Source organism: Carcharodon carcharias, chromosome 21 (assembly GCF_017639515.1).
Source record: "Carcharodon carcharias isolate sCarCar2 chromosome 21, sCarCar2.pri, whole genome shotgun sequence".
NCBI lineage: Eukaryota > Metazoa > Chordata > Chondrichthyes > Lamniformes > Lamnidae > Carcharodon > Carcharodon carcharias.
In genome coordinates, this window is record NC_054487.1 from 35,824,765 (window position 1) to 35,850,687 (window position 25,923).

The following is a 25,923-nucleotide window of genomic DNA, read 5'->3' on the forward strand; positions in this document are numbered from 1 at the left end:
TGGAAAGCACCCTGTTCACAAGTGAACGGACAGTTTTGCGATGGGGGCAGTGAAAGCTGATTCAGGGGCAATGTTTACAGGGCCAACACTGGGAGGACTAAAGCAGGCAGATTAAGTTAAGATATACATCAGCCATGATCTCATTGAATGGCAGATCAAAATCCATGTACTAAATGGCCTATTCCTGTTCGTATATTTATTTCAAGTTCCAATTATTCCTGCTGGTGAAGCTTTTTTGTAAAAATAAAGTGCATTAAACCCATATCAAATTATAAACAACTTTATTATAATTTTGATAAAGTACTGGTTTTGGCTTTCAATAATGAAACACAAGTAGGTTGCTCCTTTTCAAGAAGGCATTATAGAAACCTTATTCCTGCTCCAAACTGGACACCATCACATATCCTGCACAGAGTAAAAGAAAAAAACATTACGACAGAAATTTTTGCCCAGTAATATTCAAAGTTGAAAGACATATAGAAAATGGAATGTCCTATCCTAGGTTAGTCTTCTTTCTCTTTGGATGATACGGATAAATCCTGTTGTGTATTCACAGTATTTTCTATTCCTAATTTCAGATGTCCAGCACTCATTTTACTTTTTTGTTTCTATAGCTAGCACTCTACGTTGAGAATCAATGCAGCAGGTTGAAAGGGAACTCATACGTTGGACATACTACAATTACACTCTTGTTGAGTTCAGTGAAATTAGTAACACCAATCTCACTACTTTATATAAGGTTGAATGCACTAAAATGTCTGAGCAGAAGCTTAATGTTTTTCTTCATTGTGCAAATGTGTTAGAATATGGAATAAATTTGTTTCCAGTTTCCACAGGTTTCTATATGGTACCAGTGGTAAAATAAATTCTAATGTTATGATGGAGATAACTTAAAGACCCTACCCACTCCTCTTCAAATTTATTCTAAAACACCAATGCTCAATCCACATACATAATATTATATATTTAAATAATCCATTATTAATTACAAGTAGATTTTAAAATGCTTTGACCTACATGACTAAAAAGGTCAGGAGATACTTACCTATCTCCACTCTGCACACCCATGGGAATGCAATAGTTGAGTTCCAGCCTGGCAATGTTTCCCAGTCTCAGGACAATCCCTGCCCCATAGGACCATCGAATGCATTCTGCCAGCTTCTGCAGGTGTGCATAAGGACCTTCTCCTGCAAAATTGATCCAAAGTATTCATGTAAACATGAAACAGAGGCGCATTTTCAGTTAAACTACTTTTCCAAAATAACACTTTGCAACATAAAAAAGTGATTTTTGAATAACTTGGTGCTGCTAAATGTAGGCTCATCTTAAAGGAAATATTACTCCCTTGGAAGCCACTGAAATCACAGTTAGCATTTTTGTTTTGTGGAGGAGTGAGGAAGACAATAAACCCTAGATCACGAGCAACATGCTCCAAAGGAAAATACTGCATTTAGATCTGAACCCTGGAAACAGGTGTTTGAAACACAAATCAGAATTATGGCTAATGCCTAATTTTTACTAGAAAGGCCAGGGGCCTACATTCCAGTATAATGAATTTTGTAACTGTTACTTATATTGTGATGTTTGAGAAATTCCTTCCGCCAAGAAACAAAGAAAAGACAAAACATTTGTTTTATGTCACACATATGTAAGGAACAAGAAGAACCAACTGCATGGTAATGCAGCTCATAAATGTTACATAAATATCTTTAAAAAATTAAAAAGGACCCCACGTAAGGAGCAAATTTATCTGCCATACCGTAATTGAGGTTACAAAGGTTGCCAGCATTCAGAAAGAAGTGGGTTCTGAAAAGATCTCCAAATCCTCCTTGGCCTGGACGGAAAGGCAGAGGTGTGTAAAAGTGTAGCCCTCCAGCCCAGTATGCTTCACCACCAAGGTAGTCCCCTTGCACAGTGGAAAAAGAGAGAATCAAACTTCATTACATTATCTACATTTGAACTCAAAACTAATGAAGCTTCTGAATTTTAAAAGCTGTCAAATATTTACATAAAATTGGAATATACATCCTTTTATAAAAGCACAAACACAATCACCAAAAATTATTACTTTTTTGTTCATGTGACAGAAGAAAACTTTTTATTCATTAAATCTCTTGATCCCACAAGCTCTCTATCACTTGTGGTCCATAACACATGCAGGTAATAACAGCCTAGATACTATTTTCTCTACAATCATTCAGCAGCATTTTCAATATATTGCATCGCTGCTATAATTCTATTACATTTCAAGGGCATTGTTAACATTTTGCCATGATTTTAAAATCATCAACAGTTTTTTATTCCCCAAATGGACTCAAACAACTTGTTTTTTATTTTGAATTCCAATAAGAGCAATCACCATTCTGGCCTCCCATTTTCTCCAGGATTACTTTTCTGACTATAAAGAAGTAAAAAGATAATCTATGAAACTGCTTTCAACTGGTTATTTTTCTTCATAATTTTGTTAGTTTTACTTCAGAATTTTTTTTCCCTTTTTCATTTCGCTGGTGGTGGGTTTGAGATGAATCAGTGACTGTAGCACTAACAACACTATTTTCATAAGATGCCACATGGTAGATTCTAAAAAACAAAATTTTACTTTAGATATTCAAATTTTGTAGTAGCATTAAAAATAATTTCATAACTGAAAATTTAAAGGTAATTTTCAAAAGATCTTTGATAAGATGCCACACGACAAAGGTTAGGGCATGTCGATTCAGGGGACAAATAAACTTTATTGAATAGTAAATAGGATGAAAAGAGGAGAAAGCAGAGTGTAGGGATAGTTATTCAGATTTAAGGAAGGAAGAAAGCAGTGTTTCAAAATGCTGGGACCACTGTTGTTCAAAATTTACATTAATGCTTTGGACTTTGAAATAATGGGCTGACTATCACAGTCAGATTGCCACTCCACTACTTTTTACCTTAGATTGGAGCTGCACATTTCTCACCCGGACTTCCAACCCAGGCCTCCTGAGAAACATGCAGTGTAGCTGGTTCCAGAACTCTTCCAGTGCAGGGCAGCATCATCGCCCAATTTTATGGCACCAGCTCCCGTAAACTGCTAAGTTCAAAAAGTCCCTTTGTTTAAATGTCACTTTGAGAAACCATGGAGAAAGTAATTGTATAAGATGAGTGGGTAGAATGGGTTGTGAGGTGATGGGGAGTTTTGTGTGGTCAGTTGGAGGGGTGGGGGAGTATCGAGATTTGGGGGATTGGATGGTGAGTCAGGCAGGGGTGATTACTATTCGGGGTGGGGTGTGAACATTGCTGTGGGTTCTGAAAAGCTTTGGCAGTCCAGCTGATTTACTTCAGAGTTTTACTGGTTTTATACCTATGAAAAACTAAGTGAATCCATGTAAAAACCAGGGTCGGTATAGGGCAAACAGCCCAAGTCTGCGTGGTTCTGGCCTATCACAGAGCAATCAGACAGGGTAAGTAATTGGAAGCTTAAGCTTCCTGTACGAGGGATATGCTTATGTCCGGACTTCCAATGGGTCCCATGTGTATCTTTCGGGGTACCTATCTGGAGACCTGGGCCATTAACTATTGAAATGTGCAGATGATACCAAACTGGTGGTTATAGCCAGCACCGAGGAAGAATTTGTCTTCATACTGCAACAAGGTGGAGAATTAATACAACAAAAATACTCTTTGGAATGGATAGTGTTAACAGATGTTATATTCACCTTTAAATAAACACATGCATGAATGCAAACATATACAGACACATCATACCTTCACTCTGTGGTCCAATACTATACATGCTGAAACCACGGACAGTTGTTGGTCCCCCAAGGTAAAATCTGAATATAAAACCAATTTGGAAAAGTCATTAGAACTATTCAACTATTCCATCACGCTCCATCTGTTCCTGCTCTCTACAGAATTAAGAAAGCATTTGGCAATGGACTATATCAGTCCAAAATTATTTTTTTAATGTAAAAACAGATTTAGATTTAACTTTTTCATTCATTATTAGTGACAGGAAAGCAATTTTTTTAAGTTATCTGCCAATCAATAAAAGAATTGCATTATCTGGAGGAAGTGCAGCCTGTGACAGTAAAAGGTTTTTCCAAACAGCTAATCCTCATTTAGCACTCCTGTGTTCCTAAAAATAGCACGCTAAATGAAAACGTGCTATACAGAAATAATTTCCCCATTAGAAAAAGTAATAAGGGATTTATATTAAAAATCTATTGGCCGTCTTGAATTTAACTGGCCCAAAAATCCTCTCCTCATAACTTGAGAACTCTTAACTTACTAACTCTTTCTACTTACTTCCTGCTCTCCAGGCCTCACTCATAGCTTCCCTCCCTGACCCTCCCGTTCTCTGCTTCCCACCATCCACCCTGCTTCCTCCCAGTCGAAGCCCCTCTCACTCCCTCCCACTTCCAGTCCTTCTTTCTCCTTCCTGCCACCTCTCTCCCAACCCTCACTGACAGCAAAGGTTCAGGAGAGGGAAGCGGCGATTTGTTTTGTAAAAAGACTGAGCATGCGCAGTAACCGTGCTGAAATGAGAATGAAGGCAGCACTATTCAGTGAACACCCCTAATTTAAAAACTGCCCTAAAACAAAACAGATGATTAGGATGGACTTAGGGTGATGTTTGTACTTCTCTTTAAGGAGCTGACTAATCTTGATGCAGTACCTCAGAGGAAAGTCTGACTGAGGTTGGAAATTTCATGGAGAATTGTGGAAAACTTGTGCTATACCATTCTATGGTGCTGTGCTTCAACAAAGCAATGTCTTATTACCTAAAAGTTGACTTTAGTAATTAAATGGTTACTCTGATGCTTTACCATTAAAGATGCAACTTTTGCCCCAGTATTTTTTTTAATTAGCTAATAAACCAGATTATAAAGTTTTGATTTGCTAGTGACCATCGCAGCTCCTGAAAAGTGAGAACCCAAGTTAGAAATAAAGTATATTAGTACCTCAAAAAGGAGCAGAAAGCAGAAAGAAAATATATTAAAACTTAACCCTTGATGAATCCAGCCTACCATACAAGCCCTTAAAATCCCAAACATGTTGGACAATATTTCAGCAATGAATGCTAGAATAAGGTGAATTTGAAATCCAAAATGTTTCACAAATAAAAATACAGGGACAAAAGAAAACAGTTTGTGCTAACTCGCTCCCTTCACACCACAAATTAATTGCACCCTTCCGCCTAACCAGTTTTCTTAATTGGCACATTTAGCCATTTTAGGCATTATAGAAGAACAGGGAAATTTTGTTTTGTGAGAATCAAGACGGGGACTGTCTATACACCCTATACAGGAGGAATGGAATGAGCTTTGGCACCAAGCACCCAAGTACTTCCAAATGTGGATAGCAACATTACATTAAGTGTACGACACCCTTCTACTGTGCTCAACAAAATATGAGCTCCATCATCTGTATTAGTACAGTACCTGATAATGAATGCACTGCTGCACTCATTTAAAACTGAAACAAACAAACACTCACCTATCAGCAATAGAGGATGGCTTATCACCGATTGGTACTAGAAGGCCACCCCACAGCGAAGCTGAGAGAACCTATCAGTAAAAAAAAGCTTAAGTGGAGTACTTGATAACTTCAAAGAACTATCCATACCGTAATCAATAAATGCATCAACCAAACAGCAGTAAAATTATGTTTAGCCCGCCTCTTTTATTCCAATAGAAAATTAAAAAAACAGCTTTTGTTTTCAAGTGACAGGAAAGGTAGGAAAAATTGTTTTTTTAATTATAAATTATAGTCACTTTTGAACTATTTTAAAATCCAGAAGAAGCTATTCTTAAGTGCCTTTGGCAAATTTAGTCCTTAGGTTTGGGTTTGAAATGAAAATACTGTCAGATGTTTTTATTAAACAAAACGTACTGAATTTACTTTATGAATTTGAAGCAACAAGCTATTATTTTGGTATGCACAATTATAACCAACCTCACCAACACTGATACAGCTGATCACCATACTTCACATCTATAAATACAGCACCAAGAACTCAAGAATGAAGAGAAGTCAGTGTCTAAGTTGCAGTTTTGAAATGAATCTCCTTGGAAAATAATGGTTTTTCTTTAAACATTAAGATTCTTTCCTATTATTCAATCTCCACACACTACCATGTCACAAATCATTGCCTGCCTGCTTTTCAGCAGTGCAAACTTACACAGCACACGCCTAATTCATTCAAGGCTATATTATACAGGTTATACTCACTCCTGCTACATGAAATGTTGACATAACTTTAACATTTCTAGGCAAATGGGTTATATTTTAACCAGATCTAGCTGACACAGATAAATAATGAGCTCTTACACTATCCCACAGCAGGCTGCTGTTAAACTGCAGCTCAACGTCCTCCTTCAAAAAGCTCACATCACCTCCAGTGTAACCTGCCAGCTCCTGTTCAAAGGAAGAAATGGTATGCAATGACAAGAAGGTTTCTTATGGATAAGCATAATAATATTCTGGCTTGCATTTCATGAATAGGGCAGGAGTGCCATTAATATCTTCACAAACATAATAAATGCTTATTTCTTTGGTAAATGTTAAACTCTAAACACTTTTAAACACCAGAGATAAAAAAGATATTGCTTTTCAAAAACATGTTTCAGGTGAAACAGATGTGACGTTTGCTTAGTTTTCTTGTTTTAACAGCCTGTTTCTTGTAAATATTGCAATGTTACAACAATTACGAGATTAAGAATTTCTGCCCATAATATGCAGTATATTTCAAAGCATCTAAGGCTACAACAGCCATACCAAATAGGAGTCAGAAGCTATGGTCTGAGATTAGTGAGGGAATGAAAAGAAACAACTGATGTATATGTGCTGTGGTAGCACCATGGTCATGTTACTGTCCATGTCTAAAATGCAGCAAGACCTGGACAATATCCAGGCTTGGGCTGAAAAGTGGCAAGTAACATTCGCGCCACACAAGTGCCGGGCAATGACCATCTCCAACAAGAGAGAATCTAAACATTGCCCCTTGCATTCAATGATATTACCATCACTGAATCCACCACTGTCAACATCCTGTGGGTTGCCACTGACCAGAAACTGAACTGGACTAGCCATATAAATACTGTGGCTACAAGAGCGGGTCAGAGGCTGGGAATCATGTGATGAGTAATTCACCTCCTGACTCCCCAAAGCCTGTCCACCATCTACAAGGCACAAGTCAGGAGTGGCCACTACCATCTAGAAGGCCAAGGACAGCAGATAAATGGGAACACCACCACCTGGAAGTTTTCCTCCAAGTCACTCACCATCCTGACTTGGATATATATCGCCGTTCCTTCACTGTCGCTGGGTCAAAATCCTGGAACTCCCTTCCTAATAACACTGTGGGTGTACCTACACAACATGGGCTGCAGCAGGTAGAGAAGGCAGCTCACCACCACCCTGTCAAGGGCAATGACGGATGTGTGATAAATGCTGGCCCAACCAGTGAAGCCCACATCCCGTGAATGAATGTAAAAGAAAATGAGTAACCCAGAGGCCTGGACCAATTACCTGGAGACAGGTATAGGAATTTCACCATGGCAGCAGGAAAATTTAAATTCAATTAATTAAATAAAATCTGGAAAAGAAGCTAGTATTAGTAATGACAATCATGAACTACTGGATTATTATAAAAATCAAACCAATTTATTAATCTGTAATCTTTACTCAGTCAAGCCTGTATGTGACTCCAGATCCAGAGCAACGTGTGTGACTCTTAACTGCCCTCTGAAATGGCCTAGCAAGCTGCTCATATGTACTCTTGAAAGTGGCTCACTACCACCTTCTGAAGGACAATCATGGACAGGCAATAAATGCTGACCTTACAAGTGTGATTCACATCCTGTAAAATGAATATTAATAAAAAAAAACACCTTTCACAATCTCAGTTGCTTTACAGTCAAGTAAATCCTTTTGAAGCATAACTAACATTGTAATGCAGGGAACAATTGCAATGAAGTAGGCCCATCTTTGCATGCTGGCATAACTTTTGTAGATTCCACAATAAAAGCTGAACCACAATTTCTCTGTAGCCCTGAAAATGATCCTCGTTAAATTGCTGAAAGTTGGAACATTTTTTTTTGGTTTATACACATTCATTCTTTAGCACAACTGCATTGCTGCACTATTACTTTACCTGGTTTATTTTAAGCAAAGCTCCACGTTTGGGGAGAATTGCTGAATTCCGGGTGTCAACAGTCATGGTATGCTATGAAGAAAAAGAATAATGCAAATCAGTCTTCCAGGAGTAATATAATGTATTATATTACCTGAATGTATAAATAATACAATATGAATGTATTTCCACGAGGTTGTTACAGAAATAATGTTCTGTGAACCGTATTGCGTAGAAATCAGATTAATGAGAACTGAACCTGTGTATATTGGCCATTTAGTTAATTACTTTTTGAGCGATGGTATTTGGACAGAATAGCTGTTTCATTTTATACACAAGTCACTGCACTTCAGAGTAATTCAGTGTGAAGTGCTTTGAGATGTTTTGAAGACATAAGGCATTATATAGTTCTTTTTCACAAATAGTCAAAGGCAATGGATGATTTGACCATTGTTAGTGTTTGAGCTAAAGTTTACATCATCACGTAATGAGACAATTCAGAAAAAACTACTATAAACAAACCATTTAGGTGGATTTTATTGAAAGTTCCAGGATGCACAAGCAGCAGTCTATTTAAAGTTCCTCTATAGAAATTAATCCTGAATAATCCACACACGGTTTCTGAGATTCAGATTACTGCTTTTAAATCTGAGGATAAAAACCTTAATCAGGGTCTAAAATGGTAATTAAAGCATACCAACTATATTCTATGTTTAACTGTATTGTACTGTATTCTATGCATAACTTTTAACATTGGCTTTAACCCTGTTAATGCATCTTACTCAAGTATGCTGAAGGTCACTTCTTTTCTATTTTCTTGGAGCTTTGTCTGAAAGAGAGGTCTTAACTTGGTAAGGTGTTCCTTTCCCACATTTTACCCACTGCTAAATGGGCGGATGTTTGGGGGGGGGGGGTGGTGAGTGAAATCATATCTCCTCTCAAAACAAATAGATGTAAGACCCTTTTGCTTCCATGTAGACTCCCATCAGACTCCCCAAACGAATATCTGCAAAACGCACAGTGTCACCAGTGGGACAAGCAAACCTGACTCATACATAGACTAGGACTGCCATAATCAGAATTGCAGCAAAAGGAGACAGCTAGACTTAAAATCACGGGCAAAATAATCCTGGAATAGGTCCTGGTTGGTTTATTAATTGCCAAAATAGTGCACTACTGTTTTGTAAAAAGCCATCGTGGCTAGCTATTGATTATTAACATGAATGCAAAATAGTTTATAATATAATGATACAGGACCATCAACATTAGAAAATGCTGACTCATCTGGCAGCCAGTTTAAAATTCAAATATCAGAAATCTGTGAATGGGTTGGATTAAATTCTGCAACAGCCTCTGCAACTACTGTGACCAAAGATTAACAGAGAATGCAATCGTAGTAATTGAAGGCTTACCGAAATTGAAGATTTGAGAGAGTGACCACTTTCCTCCCGAACCGAAAAAGATGCTGTGCGTGACAGAGAGCTCAGCTCCCTCCAAACTCCCTCCCATTTCAGACTGTGATGGGTTTTCCATATCGGAAACTATAAGAAGACAACAGTTCCTTACATCAGTACATCAAGAGTACCATATTATAGTTCTAAAGCAAAACAAATATTCTGTATTGCCCTGGTTCTCAAAATCCTCTCAACTCAAGTAGCATCCCTACATTATGTTCTGAACAATCTTCTGAAACATACATGTTTAAGATCGCAGTTAGCTATGATTTAGGAAATGATTTAGTTCAGGCTTAGTGTACAAGAAAATGGAGAATCAGTCAATATGTCTCAATCTCCTGGGATAGTACAGAGAGAGTAAACCGAATATTTTATTTCACAATAGTTCAGAAAAATAATTCTTTAAGTGTGTGAGAGTGCAAGAGGACCACCCTGGGACAGGCAGACAGCAGCACCTGGAGGACCTAGTCTATCTCGAGGGTCTAGCACCTAGTCTATACTCAAGTAGGAGTAAGGGTTAAATAAAAGCAAGTGTCCACAATATGTCTGGGGAGTTCAGTCCCGTGATTTGCACATCCTGCATTATGTGGGAAATCCTAGACACTCCTGGCGGTCTGGATGACCTTGTGTGCAGGAGGTGCCTCCAACTGAAGCAACTCAAGCTCCGGGTTTTGGAGCTTGAGCAGCAGCTGGGGGCACTACGGTGCATTCATGAGGCCGACAGGTTCTTGGGTAGCATATTTAAGGCTGAGGTCACCCCGCAGCTTAAAGGAGTGCAAGCAGAGAGGAAATGGGTGGCCGCCAGACAGATGAAGGGGACCAGGCAGGTAGCGAGGGAACCCCCAAGTGCAACTCGCTCGCAAACCATTTTTTGGCCTTGGAAAACAGAGAGAGTGACAGTTCCTCTGTGGAGGCCAACCAGAGCCAAGGCCATGGCACTGTGGGAAAATGTAGTGTGGAAGGGCAATAGCGATAGGGGATTCATTAGTGAGAGAAGTAGACAGGCACTTCTGCGGCGGTAGGCATGACTCCAGGATGGTATGTTGCCTCCCGGGTGCCAGGGTCAAGAGTGTTATGGAACGGCTACAGGACATTCTGAAGGGGGAGGGTGAACAGCCAGAGGTCGTGGTCCATGCTGGGACTAATGACATGGGAAGAAAGAGAAATGAGGTCCAGCAAGTACACTTTCGGGAGTTATGTAGGAAAATGAAAAGCAGACTTCAAAGGTAGCAATCTCTGGATTACTCCTGGTGCAACGCAGTAGTGAGTATAGGAACAGAAGGATAAAGTAGATGAATGCATGGCTGGAGAGATGGTGCAGGAGGGAGGGCTTTAGATTCCTGGGGCATTGGGACCATTTCTGGGGAAGGTGGGACCTGTACAAGTTGGACAGGTTACACCTGAACAGGAATGGGACCAACATCCTCATGGGGAGGTTTGCTAATGCTGTTGGGGTGGATTTAAACTAAATTGGCAGGGGGGTGGGACCCTGAAAGTAGTTCAGACAGGAGAGAAACTGAGATGGAATTAGAAGTTAAAATGCTTGTAAGCTAGTAAGTAAGTCTGGAAAGCAGAGGAAACAAACTAGAAAATAAAAAAGAAGTGAGTTTAACAAAGCTAAATGGAATATATTTTAATGCAAGGAGCCTGAGGAATAAGACAGACGAGCTGAAGGCACAGATAGGCACGTGGGAGTGTGATATCATAGTTATGACTGAGACTTGGCTAAAAGCGCAGGATTGGCAGTTCAACATTCCTGGTTACAGGGTATTAAGGTGAGATAGAGAGGGGGATAGAAGAGATGGGGGGGTGTTGCAATATTGATCAAAGAATCAATTATAGCAGTGACGAGGGATTATATCTTGGAAGGATCATCAAATGAAGCCATATTGGTAGAAGTAAAAAAACACAAAAGGGGCAAACACACTGTTGGGTGTGTACTATAAGCCCCCAGACAGGAAGAGATAGAGGATCGAATATGTATTCATATTTCAGAGAAGTGTAAGAATAATAGGGCAGTAATAGTAGGGGATTTTAACTACCCAATAGTTTTGTGTGCAAGGTAGGGAGGGAGCAAAATTCTTAAGTTGCATCCAGGAGAACTCTTTTAGCCAGTACGTAGAAAGCCCAACAAGGGAGGGGGCAGTTTTGGACCTAATATTCGGAAATAAGCCCAGGCAGATGGAAGGCATATCAGTAAGAGAGCATTTTGGAGATAGTGACCATAACTCAGTTAAAGTTAGGATAGTTAATGGAAAAGGATAAGGTTGGGCTGGGAATAAAAGTTCTAAACTGGGGAAAGGCTAATTTTACTAAGGTGAGATATGATTTGGCTCAAGTGGAGCAGCTACTTGCAGATAAAACTGTGTCACACATTGGGAGGCATTCAAGGAGGAAATAGCGAGAGTACAGGGCAAATATGTCCCCGTAAAGACAAAGGGGGGGACCAAGTTCGGAGAACCCTGAATGTTAAGGGATATAAAAGGTTAGGATTAAGAAAAAGAGATAAGCATATGGCAGATACCAAGGGCTCAATACAGCAGAGTCCTTAGAGGAGCATAAAAAGTGCAGAGGGGAACTTAAAAAGGAAATTAGGAAAGCTAAGAGAGTGCATGAGAAAGCTTTGGTGGGTAGAATTAAGGAAAATCCAAAGGGGTTTTTTAAGTATATAAAGAGCAAGAGAATAGGGAAAGAGTAGGGCCAATTAGGGATCATAGAGGTAACGTGTGTGTGGACCCTGAAGACGTGGGTCAATGAATACTTTGTGTCGGTCTTCACAATGGAAAAGGACAACACAGATATAGACATCAGGGTGGAGGACTGTGTATTATTAGAGGAAATTAACATAAAGAGAGAGGGGGTACTAGCAGGTTTAGCTGCCTTAAAAAGTGGGTAGATCTGCAGCCCCAGATGAGATGTATCCCAGGCTGTTGAGGGAGGCAAGCGAAGAGATATCAGGGCCCTGGCAGTAAATTTCAAATCCTTTCCAGCCACAGGTGAGGTGCCAGAGGACTGGAGGACTGCTGATGTTGTCCCATTATTAAACGGGGGTAGAAGGGATAGCTCAGGAAATTACAGGCCAGTCAGTATAACCTCAGTGGTGGGGAAGTTACTAGAAAGAATTCTGAGGGACAGAATATATCTGCACTTGGAGACACGGATTGATCAGGGATAGTCAGCATGGATTTGTTAAGGAAAGGTCGTGTTTGACAAATTTGATCAAATTTTTTGAGGGGGTAACCAGGAGTGTTGATGAGGGTAATACATTTGATGTGGTCTACATAGGCTTTAGCAAGGCCTTTGATAAGGTCCCTCATGGCAGACTGGACGTGATGGGCTGAATGGCCTCCTTGTGTGCTGTAGACATCTATGATGAATTCTGTTGTGGTAATTCAATACTACCAGTTTCTCCTTGGTATGGGAACATAGCAGCAAAGATACTCTCCAAAGCAGCCTCTACTCCAAAACACAGGCTTGATGTTATGATCAAATTTGCAGAAATATTCTCAGTTGTTTCCACATCAGGGTCTTCATAATATTTAAATATTGTACTGGAATTGATTCAATTTTTCCATCACTTTCTTTAATATCACTAACATGCTGACATATAACCACATCGATGCTTATAAAAATGCATTTACTGACAGCAATGAAAACTTCATTCCAAATAAACAGTATCTGTAATCTTCTAAAGTTAAACATTACAAAGATTATCAATTATCAATTAAACCAATTAAATAAAGAAGTGCTTCACCCATACATTGTATTCAGTTGAGACCCCTCTATCAGTCTCACGAAGCGAGCTCCAGGGAAACTGTCCAGTTACCTTATACAAATTAACAGCAAAACTGTAGAAAAAGATACACACATATTTCAATTGATGATCAAATGTTTTGTTTACATCATGAACTATTTACTTTCTTTGAATACAATACTGAAGTTTCATTAACATATTTAAGTATCCCTTTACAGCAATAAAACAGATATTTTTTCAAACCGAATTATAGTTTCACCCTAGAGGGAAAGTAGAGAACATTACCTTATTCATTGCTAAATGTTTAAGAACATTAAACATCAGCAAACCCGCCATATTCCTTAGCACCATTCCCGCCTTGCACCAAGCACTGTTACCTTGAATTTAGCTACTCACAGGTCTGAACTAATTTGTGCCTATGTGTTTATATTTGTGATCTCTTAAAAACACCAAATAAGTGACAACACAACCTTTCTTGGATTGAAGCAAATTGAACAACTAGATAACTAATGATTATGGTAACAAGTACAAATAATTAATACTTCCCAATCCAAGGGATGTTGTGCTCGTTTACACAGTGTGATCAACACATTGTATTTTTTCTTACATTAAAACAAAGGGCTGAGTTCCAACCAACTGAACACAAAAGGCAATGATCTTATATTTAGGGAATAATTGAGTTATAAATTGACGCAATTTACCTTTTACCCACCATAATTAAAATGACAGTACTTTTTAAGCTATTTTCTACAGATGTATCACAAATAACATAAAAAAATAAAGTTTTGTGTTAGCATATACCATCGTACACCTATCTCACTAAGGTATAGATGATGCAAAGCAACATTCAAGAAAAGACTCATTGGCCCAGAACTAGTTATAGCTAGCCTCTGGTTGATCTCACTAATTTATAAATAGCTTACATTTACCAGACATTGCCTGTTCAGAAGCATGAACTTGAATTTAGCAGTTAAACATTATAGCCAAGGCTGTCCACGAACAGTGGAAGACCACTAGTCTTTCAAATATTTTTGAGCCCGAACATGTAAGAAGGAAACAGTATTTTTTTTTCTTCACATTTGCAACGTCCAAGGTCACAACGTGTGTGCATATGAAAGACAAAAAGCCCCAAAACGTGTATATTGTTTCTTTGGCCAGTTTACTAAAAAGGTAAAAATCAGAATAACGAAAATGTAGGCTAACGTAATGTCTGATATTTATTCTTCAGAGCTAACAGTCTTTTAACAATCCAATTGATCCATATATACCACAATAAAAGGAAAAGGAAGCACTGATCATTCAGCGAGTACTTGAATCATCTAATCCAAGATAATCCCAGTTTCTATCCCAGATCAGCTCTGAATTAAGTTTCTGACCAAGCAAGAGGTGGGTGACTTTTAAGTGGGGGCAGGGTTGGAAAAAACAACAGCTCAGGTCCTCATCTTCTATTGGAACAATACCTGCACCCACATTTGATGAGGACAGGATTAAGCTTGGTTATAATATTGTGCCTATTCCACACCATCTTAGTCAAATAATTCACAAAGGTTTACACAAGACTCGCAATCATTGAACTGGACAACAGTAAACTTGTAGAAAAGGAGGGATAAAAACAGACAAGCAGCAAGGAAAAACAGGGAAAATGAGTCAGAAAATATTGGCTCAAAAATTCCTTTAAAAGATCAACAAACCATTGCTGTCTTTAGTTAAATGTGCCCAAGCCCATTTAACATAGATAATATTTTGTGCTACAATTTGCCAGAAATGCAAAATGGCAACAGTGGTGGCATCTTCTACAGGGCATCTGGAATCTGAGTGAATATGACACGCAACTGTTAATATCCTTAACCAATCTAATTGATGGATTGTGAAATTAATAATGCATGGTCTGAACAAGGAAACATAATTTAGAATGATGAATATCAAATCAGGTCAAGGAGAAAGAGAGAGAAAAAGAAAGATTGAATTAAAGAGAGAAAAAAGAGGGACTGGTAAGTTTAAAAAAAAAACATTTTAAATCTCCAACAAATAAAACCTGTAGCCTGGGACTCCAATCATGTAATCGTTAATTTTCATGCCAGAGATTGACTGGCAGTAATTAACACTTATTACAGCATTAACAAGGTATTTATACTTGACCCAATTTTCTGTGGTGAGTTTACCTCTATCTACAGTACAATGCAGGAACAAGCGCCAAACTGCTAGATGCTATTTTTGCAAAGCTAACAACAGAGGTGCACGTCCCTGACAGCAACTTCTTAATTTCCACGTTTAATTGTGCATCTGCTCTTGCCCGGAATTGCTGCAGCATTTGTACTTAAATAATGGCAAGTGCCATTAGCCTCGCCATAGTTTTCACGGGAATCTTTGGGCTAATATTTGCAATGTTATGAGATTTACATTATACAATACCCCAATCCTCCCCAAAGAGTAATGGTCCTGGAGCATGGGGTGGTGGAGGTTGCATTTTCTGTGTAATGTTTATAGAAACACTAGCCTATTCTGGAAAAGTACAAAAGAAAATGTACATCTCCACTGGAAAGTTAGTAATTTATTGTACCAAGATGAGTCAGGGGCAGGTGATGGCCTAGTGGTGTTGTCACTGGACTAGTATTCCAAAGGTAATGGCAGATGGCGGAATTTGAATTTTAAAAAATCTGGAATTTAAAGACTGATGACAACCATGAAACCATTGCAGATTGTTGTAGAAACCCATCTGGTTCGGTTCACTAATGCTCTTTAGGGAAGGAAACCTGACATCCTTATATAAAAGCAAAATACAGCGAATGCTGGAAATCTAAAACAAAAACAGAAAATGCTAGAAAAACTCAGCAGGTCTAACAGCATCTGTTAGACCTGCTGAGTTTTTTCAACATTTACGGTTTTTGTTCCAATATGCCATCCTTACTCGGTCTGACTTACATGTGACTCCAGACCAACAGCAATGTAATTGACTCTTAACTGCCCTCTGAACAAGGGCAATTATGGGTGGGCAATAAACGCTGGCCTCGCCAGTGATGCCCACATCCCATGAACGAATAAAAGCAAACATGCACAAATTAAAAAGGCCGAGGACAGTTGACACCAACTTTTTTTTTTGAAAGCAGCAAGGCCATAATCTTCTGCCTTTGTTTGCTTTTTTCATGGAGGCAAGGGATGAATAACTACTCACTTTTTGTCAAAGTTTCCAGGCTGTGGTTTAAAGTACGAGAGGCCATAGGAGGTCTCCTTTGTTCCATAGGAGAACTGGAAAGTTATCTTTTCTGCTCGACCAAATAGATTGGGTAGCTTTAGACCCAAAACCTATAAACAAAAAGAAAAAATTGGGAACTGCAGTTGCAATGGCATGTCATAATTAATGCAATTATAAAAGGTCATCTTACCATACTTCCTTCGTTATTCCCAACCATAGTGTTGTAGCTCCCAGTTAATCGTCTCATTTCCTTTACTTCAAAGATCACGTCCAATCCTTCAGACAATGCCTCCTCACCTTTAATATCAACAAAATGCATCAAGAAAACGAAAACTTGAAGCTACTGCTGCACCACAGGTTAATGTACAAAAGCTTGGAATGATAAAACAAGTCATAGCAAGATATTGTTAACACAATGAGAGCTTCTGAGCTTTAACAACCGTTTTACAAGTTCTTAATATACATTCCAGTTAACTTCAAGAAGAGGGAAGGAACACAATTCTCAAATTCTGCCACGACATATTACAGATCAGTGGTGGTGAGGCTGGAAACAATCTGCCCTCTTGATAAGTAGCACAGTGGCACAGTAGCCAAATATAGAAATTACAGGACCCAGCACAGAGGTCTAGCAAGTCTGAAGAATGGAATAAACAAGACAGGTGAAAGACAGGGTTAAGATTCCACTGGACAAAATTATTAATCTAAGAGAGGTACTTTTGAGAGAAAGCAGCAAAGGCTGAATTGGAGATGTAGGGGAAGAAAAAATAATTAAAGGAGGCAGGCACTTTCAGGCCTGAGTCTCTCAGAAATCATGTTCATTTGCACTCAGCTAAGGCAATAGCCATGCTGAATTCTCACTAGGCGAAGAGGCTTAGAGTAAGAACATTTTGAGAATTACCCTGGGCTGTATCAATGAGGACTTCCACATTTCTGAAAATTCCTAGGCGAAGCAACCGTTCACGGGCTTCATGAGATTTCTTCATTACCTTTTTCAGAAAAGATAGAAAAAATATTGTTGACATTTTGTCAAAATCCACTGTTGAAACAAGTGACTAATTTATAAAATTGAAATGCAACTCTGTGGTGCCACCTGCTAGACCTAGCCTTGCTAAGTTTGCTTGTACTTGGTGACCATTACATGGATAAGTTTCAGGGGAAAAAAAAATTTCAATTGTATTAAAAAGCTTACTGTAGCCTTTGAGGATGGCATGCTCAAGATTCAAGAAAGATCATCTTGCCTAAGTGAAAAATCAAAAGAATCAATAACCCTATAACCAATAAGATTGGTGAAAGGCTACCAGAAGAGCAAACAAGCAGCTGCAGAGATCTGTCTCACCCATAAGTTCAAGTTTAAGTTGTTGGTACAGAACCCTGGTCTGTTCCAATTAACCTTGTAAATCTTTTGCTGACTGAGGGATGACACTGTACTTTGTTATTTGTGCATGAAATGCCGTAATGACTCTATAACCCTGATTCAGAACATACACTGTGACAAGGGCTGAAATATTTCACTCAGTTATTATTTTCAGTAAAAAAAAATGAAACAATGTACTTTAGGGCTAGAACTGCTAACCATCAAATTACTCTGATATTCAAGCAATGTCTTTTTCAGCATTCTACTACTCGACATATCTTATGGCAGCACACTGCTAATGTCTCCATTACAATTGCACTATTCCAGATATATCATGCTACATATTAAACAAAACTACTATTCATATCCAATTACAATCCCATAATTTCTGTTCACGTAGGTCTGTTCTGGTCAGATGTCAGCCTTGGCTCAGTGGCAGCACACTCACCTCTTAGTCAACAACAGTCCCAATTCCAGAGATTTGATTGCATAATCTTGGTTGACACTTCAGTGCAGTACTAAGGGAGCGCTGTAATACCCCATAGGCAAGCTTTCATAAGGCCCAACCCTGCCTGTTGTGCGGACATAAATGATCCATGGTACCGCTTGGAGAAGAGCGGGGAGTTCTTCTCGTGTTCTGACCAATATTTATCATATAACCAATATCAATAAAAATGTTAATTGGTCACCAATTTAACTGCTGTTTGTAAATTGGCTGTTGTTTTTGCAACAGTGAGAACACCTCAAAAGTAATTAATTGACTGTGAAACACTTTGGAGGCATTCTGGGGTCACAAAAGGTGATACATGAATGCAATTTCACCTCTTTTCTATTATGTTTTCTTCTATGCTAAAGAAATTGATTATAAAATATATGAAACTTTGTTTTGACTCAGATGTTCTGCTGAAAAATACTAATAGATAAAAATTATATAAAAATATCTACAGTGGATATCCCTAAACTTTGTGATTTAATGACATCATCTTAGAAGCAAACATGCTTAAGTTGCAGTAGCACCAACCTCATCTATTTTGTGCCTTTCTGCCTGAAAATGCATCAAAAGCAAAGACAAAGTGCTGTAACTTGCATTATCGGTCATTTACTTAATTAATGTCTAATGCAGTTTAAAGGGGCAGAAAGATAATTGAGGTTCAATGGTCTTGCCTTTAATATCCTGTCCCTGTGGTGGTGCTTGTCTCTATCATTTTGCACTTTGACCTAACTAGCTGAGATCAATAAATCATCATATAAGGAAATCAAGAGGAAGCAACTCTGCAGTACAAGTCAGTATAAAACATGATAGGTTACTTAATAAGATAGAATCCTGTGGGGTTTGGTTGGTTAAGCAGTTGGTTGCATTGTCATTGGAAGAAGTTGTTATTAATGGCAATCATTCTGTAAGTGAACTGATTGTTATTAAATTGGTATTAGGACAGTTGATCTTCACCATCTTTATTAATGATATGGATGGCGGACAGCATTGAGGAAAACGTCACAAGTTACAAAGGATTTGAGAAGATACCAGGACCTTGGGTGAGAAAAAAGAGAGATTACAAGCAGATCTTTGGAATGTTATGGGGGGAAATGCGCACGTCCGATCGATGTCATTTCCGATCGATGTCATTTAATAAAGATAAAGGCAGTATAGAAAGTCAAATATGTGTCACTCAAGCAGGGATAGAACTTGAAGCTGTTGAACAAGGAAAAGCCTAAGTTTTACAGTACGTGAATCTCTCAAGCATCAAAACCAGTATCCCGAGACTATAGCAAAAGAAAACAGCATGAGGATGTATTACCCACTTCATTATTTCTCAGGCATTTTTCTCCATGCATGATGCCAGGGTTTTTATTTTTAGTTGAAATGCAAATCATGCTCTCCTAAAATTTGACTAATATTGTTGAGTAGGGCCCTGAAAAGACCAGAGCCTAATACTTAATGCAAATTTGTTCTTGTAATTTTTATATGTACACTTACTTCAATAAGGTTTTTAGCTTTGAATACATCAGCAATTTCATACACTAAAAGATCATCTTTGGTTCTGCTGATTCCATCAATGTGCACATGCTGAACAATCACCTAAAATGGGGAAGAGAGCGATTATAGCATGACCGATAATTCAACCAGAACCAGTTCTGTATTACTGTTGAGAAATTCCATATCCAACCATGTATTTGTGCTTTGTTAACCACCATCTACCAGCATAGTTTGAGTTGAAATCTTATGTTCAGCACTTTAAAAGAAGCTTCTGACTGCATTTAAAACTTAACACCAGGTGTCAATTCAGCAACATAGTTCCACATATTTTAAGCACTACAATAACTAACAATTAGGGTATGTATAAATACAAACATCGTGGCAGGTTATGCACAACAGTCAAACACATTAACCGAAAAGAAGTGAATATCAGAATGAGGATGGAGCTATTCCAAAAGGGGATTTAGAATAAAAAGAAAGATCTGAAATAAATAGAAAAGGCTGGAAGTACACAACAGCTTAATCAGAAAATGTGAAGAAGAAAGAGAAACTGTATAACCCCTCAGCAGATGCAGATGAGATATTTTGGTGGTGGTCAGGCACTGAAAGGCTAAAAATATTTTCTATGCTGTGTTACTGTTCTGATCCACAGTAAAGTGAATAAAAGCATTCAACAAGCATTCACCTGAAGTAGCAATGAAAACAGAATCCCCAACACATTCAAAATGAAGTAGTAAACAGTAGAATTAATAAGTTAAACTGAATAGTTTCTGTCATTTTAGGATTTAACTAACAAGGCCTAACTGAATGTCATTTAACAAAGATAAATCCAACTTTATTTACATGGTGCAGAACACCAAGCATGCATCCACTATGCAGGCTTCAGAAATTAAAGCTGTTGAGCAGGAGAAAAGCCTAGATTTTATAGTACATGAATCTCTCAGATTCACAACCAGTGCTGCGAGGCTATAGCAAAAGCAAACCGACAATTAGGATGTATAGCCAACTTCATGGGGTTGAAATAAACCCAGGATTTTTACAATGATTTGCAGCACATACACTAGGTTAATTTCACAACTCACATCATATCTTGATTTATGAGATTTGCTCACCACCTTATCACTTAGTCTGCAGCTCACCGCACAGCTGACATCACCAAGTGAGGGAAATCAGTCAAATATCTCTCACGAGATCATCACAACATTAAAAAAATGATTCAAATAAATAGTTCCTCACCCTTTTATTTTCCAGAATTTCCTGTTTGGTTTCAGGTTCCACCTCAACTGTCTCGGTTTCATCCAATGAAGGCGATAAATCCGGGCCACCGCCTGGAAGGGGTTCCAAACTCTGAAAGATTTTGTGTTTTTCTTTTAATATGTAGCATTATATTTGCAAAGACACATTTACTGGATACAACAACAGCAAAAAATGGTGAACTCAAATTGGCCCAGCCCAGTTCTTAGAATCTTCAATAGCTGTACCGTTTGGTTCTTCCCTCACAGCCGATTACAGACACATTTGGATTTAATGAGCAAAATACATTGTTAAAATTAGTAAATAAATAACACGTTTTAGTTGCCTACATCTTTTTTGGCTGTGTAGTAACAAAAATAATAAAACATTTATTTTAGATTTCGAAGCATAAATTTTATTCAAAAATACAACAAAACCAGTCATTTAATTTTGGGAAAAGCAACATGGTTACATCCTAGGGAGCAGGATAACTTAAGATTCATATTCAGGTCACATATGTCTGCAAGAAATGAGTTTGTGACACAATTTTCAGAAACCTGTAGGTATCCTTCCTAGGTGTGCTTTCATTTGTACGTAGTGCATGATCTGGAGAGACAAGAGGGGCAAAAATTAGGGGCTAACATACCTGTGTGTACTTGTTGCTATACATGGTTCTTTCTCTGTGAAATAAATTCTTTGCTGAAGCAAAATAATGAAGAACAGAGAACACATGGGTACAAATCAAGTCCCCTAACTCATCATAAGATCTTTAATTAACTTCCAATTTATACACAGTTTATAAGTCAGATTACTCACGTGAGCACCTTTATTGTATTTTCAGGTGTCCTTGTTAATCAAATAGATCACAATAGTTCCCCTTTACCTGCTTTCTGGGCTTATTAGACAACTCCCTTTTCTGCAGTTGACCTATTCCCAAGTTTTTTGCAACTGGGATCTGGGATCTAGGGAAATGTGAGCCTGCTCCACTGACTTGGTTGAAACTCAGAATGGAAATCAAGAACTCAGTCCCTTCAGTTCAGTGCAACATTTATTACATCACTCAACATTATATCTGGCATTATAAGTGAAGTGTAACTGGGCATCAAATCAACAGATTCAATCATTTTTAACGCAGAACAATTCTTGTGCCATTTTCAACTAGTTTAATAGATATTACAATCAAGAGATAACAAATAACTCCAAGATTTGGAAGTAACAGTTTTTTGTCAATTCTCCCTCATTTCCCTCTTCTTGGGAGGGAGCATTCTTCCTGTCCTTTTTTGCAAAATGTTACAACACAGAAATAGGTCACTTAGCCTATAAATTGGCAATAGTATTTTCCCTCCACAATGTCAACTCTCCTGCCCATTCCACAACTTTCTCCCAGTCGTGACAATATAAATACTTTGAGGGAGACTATGCTGATCAGCATTTCTAATGAAGTCAGAAGCAGGTTCTTTACAAACACTTCTACTAGAAATGCCAACCAGAGGAAATCTTCATCTGTTGACTTCTTTCAATGGTAGTGTTCTCACCGCTGGTAGAACTTCAGGACTTGAGCACAAGACATGCCTCATATTTGCAGAAAAGTAGGACGTTCTCCTTGGATCCTGGCCAACATTCATCCCTCAAATACCACAAAAACTGGTCATTTATCTCATTTGCTGTCTATTGATCCTCGTTATACATTTATAAATTTACCAATATAACAACAGTGATTACACAAAAAAAAGTCAAGTACTCTGCAATATTCTGACAATCCAAAAATTTAACTCTCCATCACCTTCAATAGTTCCACTATCATGGATGACCTGCTACTATCTGGCAGTTTTAATCCCGTGTGGAATTTAAAACTGCCACAATTTCAAATGGAGCAAATAACTTGTTAATAAATAGTACAGCTTAAAGAGTTGGGCTGAGGCAGTATATGCTGCAACAGGCAGTTCACCACTTGACTCCTCAAAGCATCAGTAGGGCTCAAGTCAGGAGGATGATGTCACATACTCACCATGCATTGGAGTGGGTGCAGTCACAGGAACACTCAACATTCAAGATCTTTCTCTACAACAAAGCTCAATATTCACAATCTCCACCATTGCCACAATCCAAACTGAAGGAAGCACTACCATAACTTACTAAAACTTCAACAATTTCCCTTTCCTACAACCTAAACCAAGACAGTCATGAGCATCAACGTAATGGGAACACTATCATCCCAGAGTTTTAGGACTACACAGAGCTGATCCACCAGCACCATCTCAAGGTGATTATTCTTATTTATCGTTAATGTGGTTAACTCCTAACAACCCTCTGAAAAGGCCTAGCAAGTCACTCAGTTCCATCAAACCACTGCAGGAAACACCACATGGAGTGCAGCAGTACCACCTTCCCAGTTACAGAAGGAAAATAAATCCTTGCCTTGCCAACAATCCAAGAGCGAAGTTGAAGAAAGAATTGCCAACATTTCCCACATCTTAAGAACATTTTTTTTTAATTGCTTCTTTATGCTCAAGGGGAACATCGCTAAATCTTCCCTTTTAAGGCATGCACAAGCGTGCAATTTCAGCAAAGATCTGTAATCAGCTATCAGGAAACGTCAACTCTTTTCTTCTCCGCCGATGCTGCCAGATCTGCTGAGTTTTTCCAGGTAATTCTGTTTTTGTTTTGGATTTCCAGCATCCGCAGTTTTTGTTTTTATCAGGAACCCTGCCCCACTCTCCATCCCATCCAGGTCGCAAAGATATTGCAGCAACCCAGTGAGTGCAGCTCAAGTGGAATCTGATCTGGAGTGGCTGATTTACTCGCTGGGAAACTCTCTTGGCCGTTCAACAACAAAAAAAATCCCTATAAAAAATGCCAATTCAATGAGAAAGCCCAGCTACATTAGTATTATGCGCTGGGCTGAGCCTTCAGACCTGCAGCCCCTGTAAGAATCTCCTCCCTTCAACCAGGCCCCAGGTCACTCCTTACCCGCGCCTGGACGGTCCCCATGGTCTCCCCCGGACTCCGAGCCAACCTCCCGCCTCACTCAAAGCCGCCGGGCGGCCGCCGAATTGCCGCCGCTCTCCCCTAGCTGCCCCCTTGGATTATTGATGGTTTCTCACTAACGTCGGTCACAACTCAGCAAGGACGCCGCCATCATACATCACGTGATTGTCTGCTCCTCGCCACTGATCGGCCAATAGTTGGAAGGCGGGACTGTGCTAATAGCCAATCTGAGTTGCGGGAAAGCTGTCAATCAACAGAAGAATACAGCAACCGGAGGCGAAAAGCAAAATATTGCTTTTTTCAATATTCATTTCCATTTTTAAAATTTTTATTTTTATCCACTTCTTAAATATATTTTTCATTTTATTCATTGTTTTATCCACATCTTTTATCCTATTTTCAATCTTTTTTCCCACCACCGTCCCCTCCCACCCCCACAAGGACCATCTGTCACTTGTTCATCATATTGTTCTTTCCAGAGCGCTTAGCCTTGTCCTGCTATTATCACATTCTGCTTTCTGACATTAATGCCACCATCAGCACATCCTTTAGTCAGTACCACTACCATTAACACTCCCTTTATCCTTGAAATGTTAACTCTGTTTTTCTCTCCACAGATGCTGTCGGCTCTGTTTTCTCTCCACAGATACTGTTGGACTTGCTGAGTTTTTCCAGCATTTTCTGTTTTTGTTTCAGCAACAGAAAGCAATGGGATCCAATTCTATAGTATTATGGGGTGGAGGTAATGCTTGTAGCATTGTTTGGAAATAACAAATCTGAAAAGTGAATAGATGGATTTCAGCAAAACCCGGTATACAAATAGAGTATGGCCCAAGGAAGAACCAATTAGTTCTTGCTGAAGATGTGGATGCAGATCTGGATCCCACATATTTTTTAAGTATCTATTAACATTGGGAGATGGGGCAAATTGATTTTTTTTAAAGAATGTTGTGGGTTGTTTGACTTAAAATGTTGTTATTTTACAATGTTGCGGATTGTCTCAGCTGCTTTAGTGAAATTTGTTCCAGTTGTCTAAATGTGAACAGAGTTTTCAGAGCAGGCTGTTGGATCTGCATTGACCTGAAACCTCCTCGGTGAGATCTTAAGCTCTTAATAATAATATTTTTATTTCAGCTTTGTAGTTACAGAGCATCAAGTAGACATGGAAAAACCTCAATGAAGAGCTGCATAATTGTAATAATATTGAGTTAACACAGCATGGCAGAGATATGTGCTCTACTAAGTGTCCTCTTCACTTTGTTCCAATATGTTTTAGGAATTATATTGCCATGGATATGTATACATGTATATCTGGAGTGCCACATCACTCACTACTTCACTATAGAATACCAATGTATTATTCCACAGCACATGGTGAGATCTGAGAAATACATTCAATGCCAGCTCCGGTGTAAAATAGTGTGATTATTTCATACTTCTGGAAACCACAAGAAATAAAACCAGCTCTTTGTAAGAGCTATCTAATTAGTCCCACTGCTCAAGCATAGCGATGTGGTTTCCTGTTCGGGTAGTTATTTAGTTCACTTTTGAAAATTATTAGATCTGCTTCTACTCTTATTAAAATCCTTTATAATATTGAACACATTAACTTTCTCTGTTCTAAAGAGAATAATACCAGCTTCTCCAGTCTCTCCACATAACTGAATTCCCACATCCCCAGTATCCATCTGGTGAATACGCTCTGCACAAGCTCCAAAATTTTGACATTCTTTCCTAAAATCTTGTGACTCATTGAAAATAACTTTTTCCAGCCAACTATTAATATTTTGATTCTTCTTTCTCTTTAATGTTCATTTGATTACTAGATGTATAACTGCTGTCTTCCTCTTACTGGTCCTGAT

General features: G+C 38.6%; 1 protein-coding gene across 1 annotated transcript; it reads right to left on the bottom strand.

Annotated features, from left to right (window-relative positions):
* Window positions 1-264: 264 nt before the first annotated feature.
* LOC121293295 (sorting and assembly machinery component 50 homolog) lies at window positions 265-24,236 on the bottom strand. The gene is made up of 15 exons (XM_041216195.1): window positions 24,044-24,236; window positions 21,077-21,187; window positions 19,841-19,942; window positions 17,410-17,497; window positions 16,702-16,808; window positions 16,491-16,621; window positions 13,325-13,412; window positions 9,523-9,651; window positions 8,132-8,203; window positions 6,307-6,393; window positions 5,473-5,543; window positions 3,739-3,806; window positions 1,760-1,906; window positions 1,046-1,187; window positions 265-405 (listed from the first exon to the last, which is right to left on the bottom strand). Exons 1-15 carry the CDS (start codon window positions 24,062-24,064, stop codon window positions 360-362), a joined length of 1,410 nt encoding a protein of 469 aa, XP_041072129.1. The 5' UTR covers window positions 24,065-24,236; the 3' UTR covers window positions 265-359.
* Between the last annotated feature and the right edge of the window lie 1,687 nt (window positions 24,237-25,923).

Bases quoted from the DNA above. Each gene is read 5' to 3' on its own strand.
- LOC121293295 (XM_041216195.1), bottom strand. From the start codon at position 24,064: ATGGGGACCGTCCAGGCGCGG. The intron at 19,943-21,076 runs GTGAGGAACTAT...TCCCCATTTTAG, and splicing joins AAATTCTGGAAAATAAAAGG to GTGATTGTTCAGCATGTGCA. The intron at 1,907-3,738 runs GTATGATGTGTC...CCACTGTGCAAG, and splicing joins TATTGGACCACAGAGTGAAG to GGGACTACCTTGGTGGTGAA.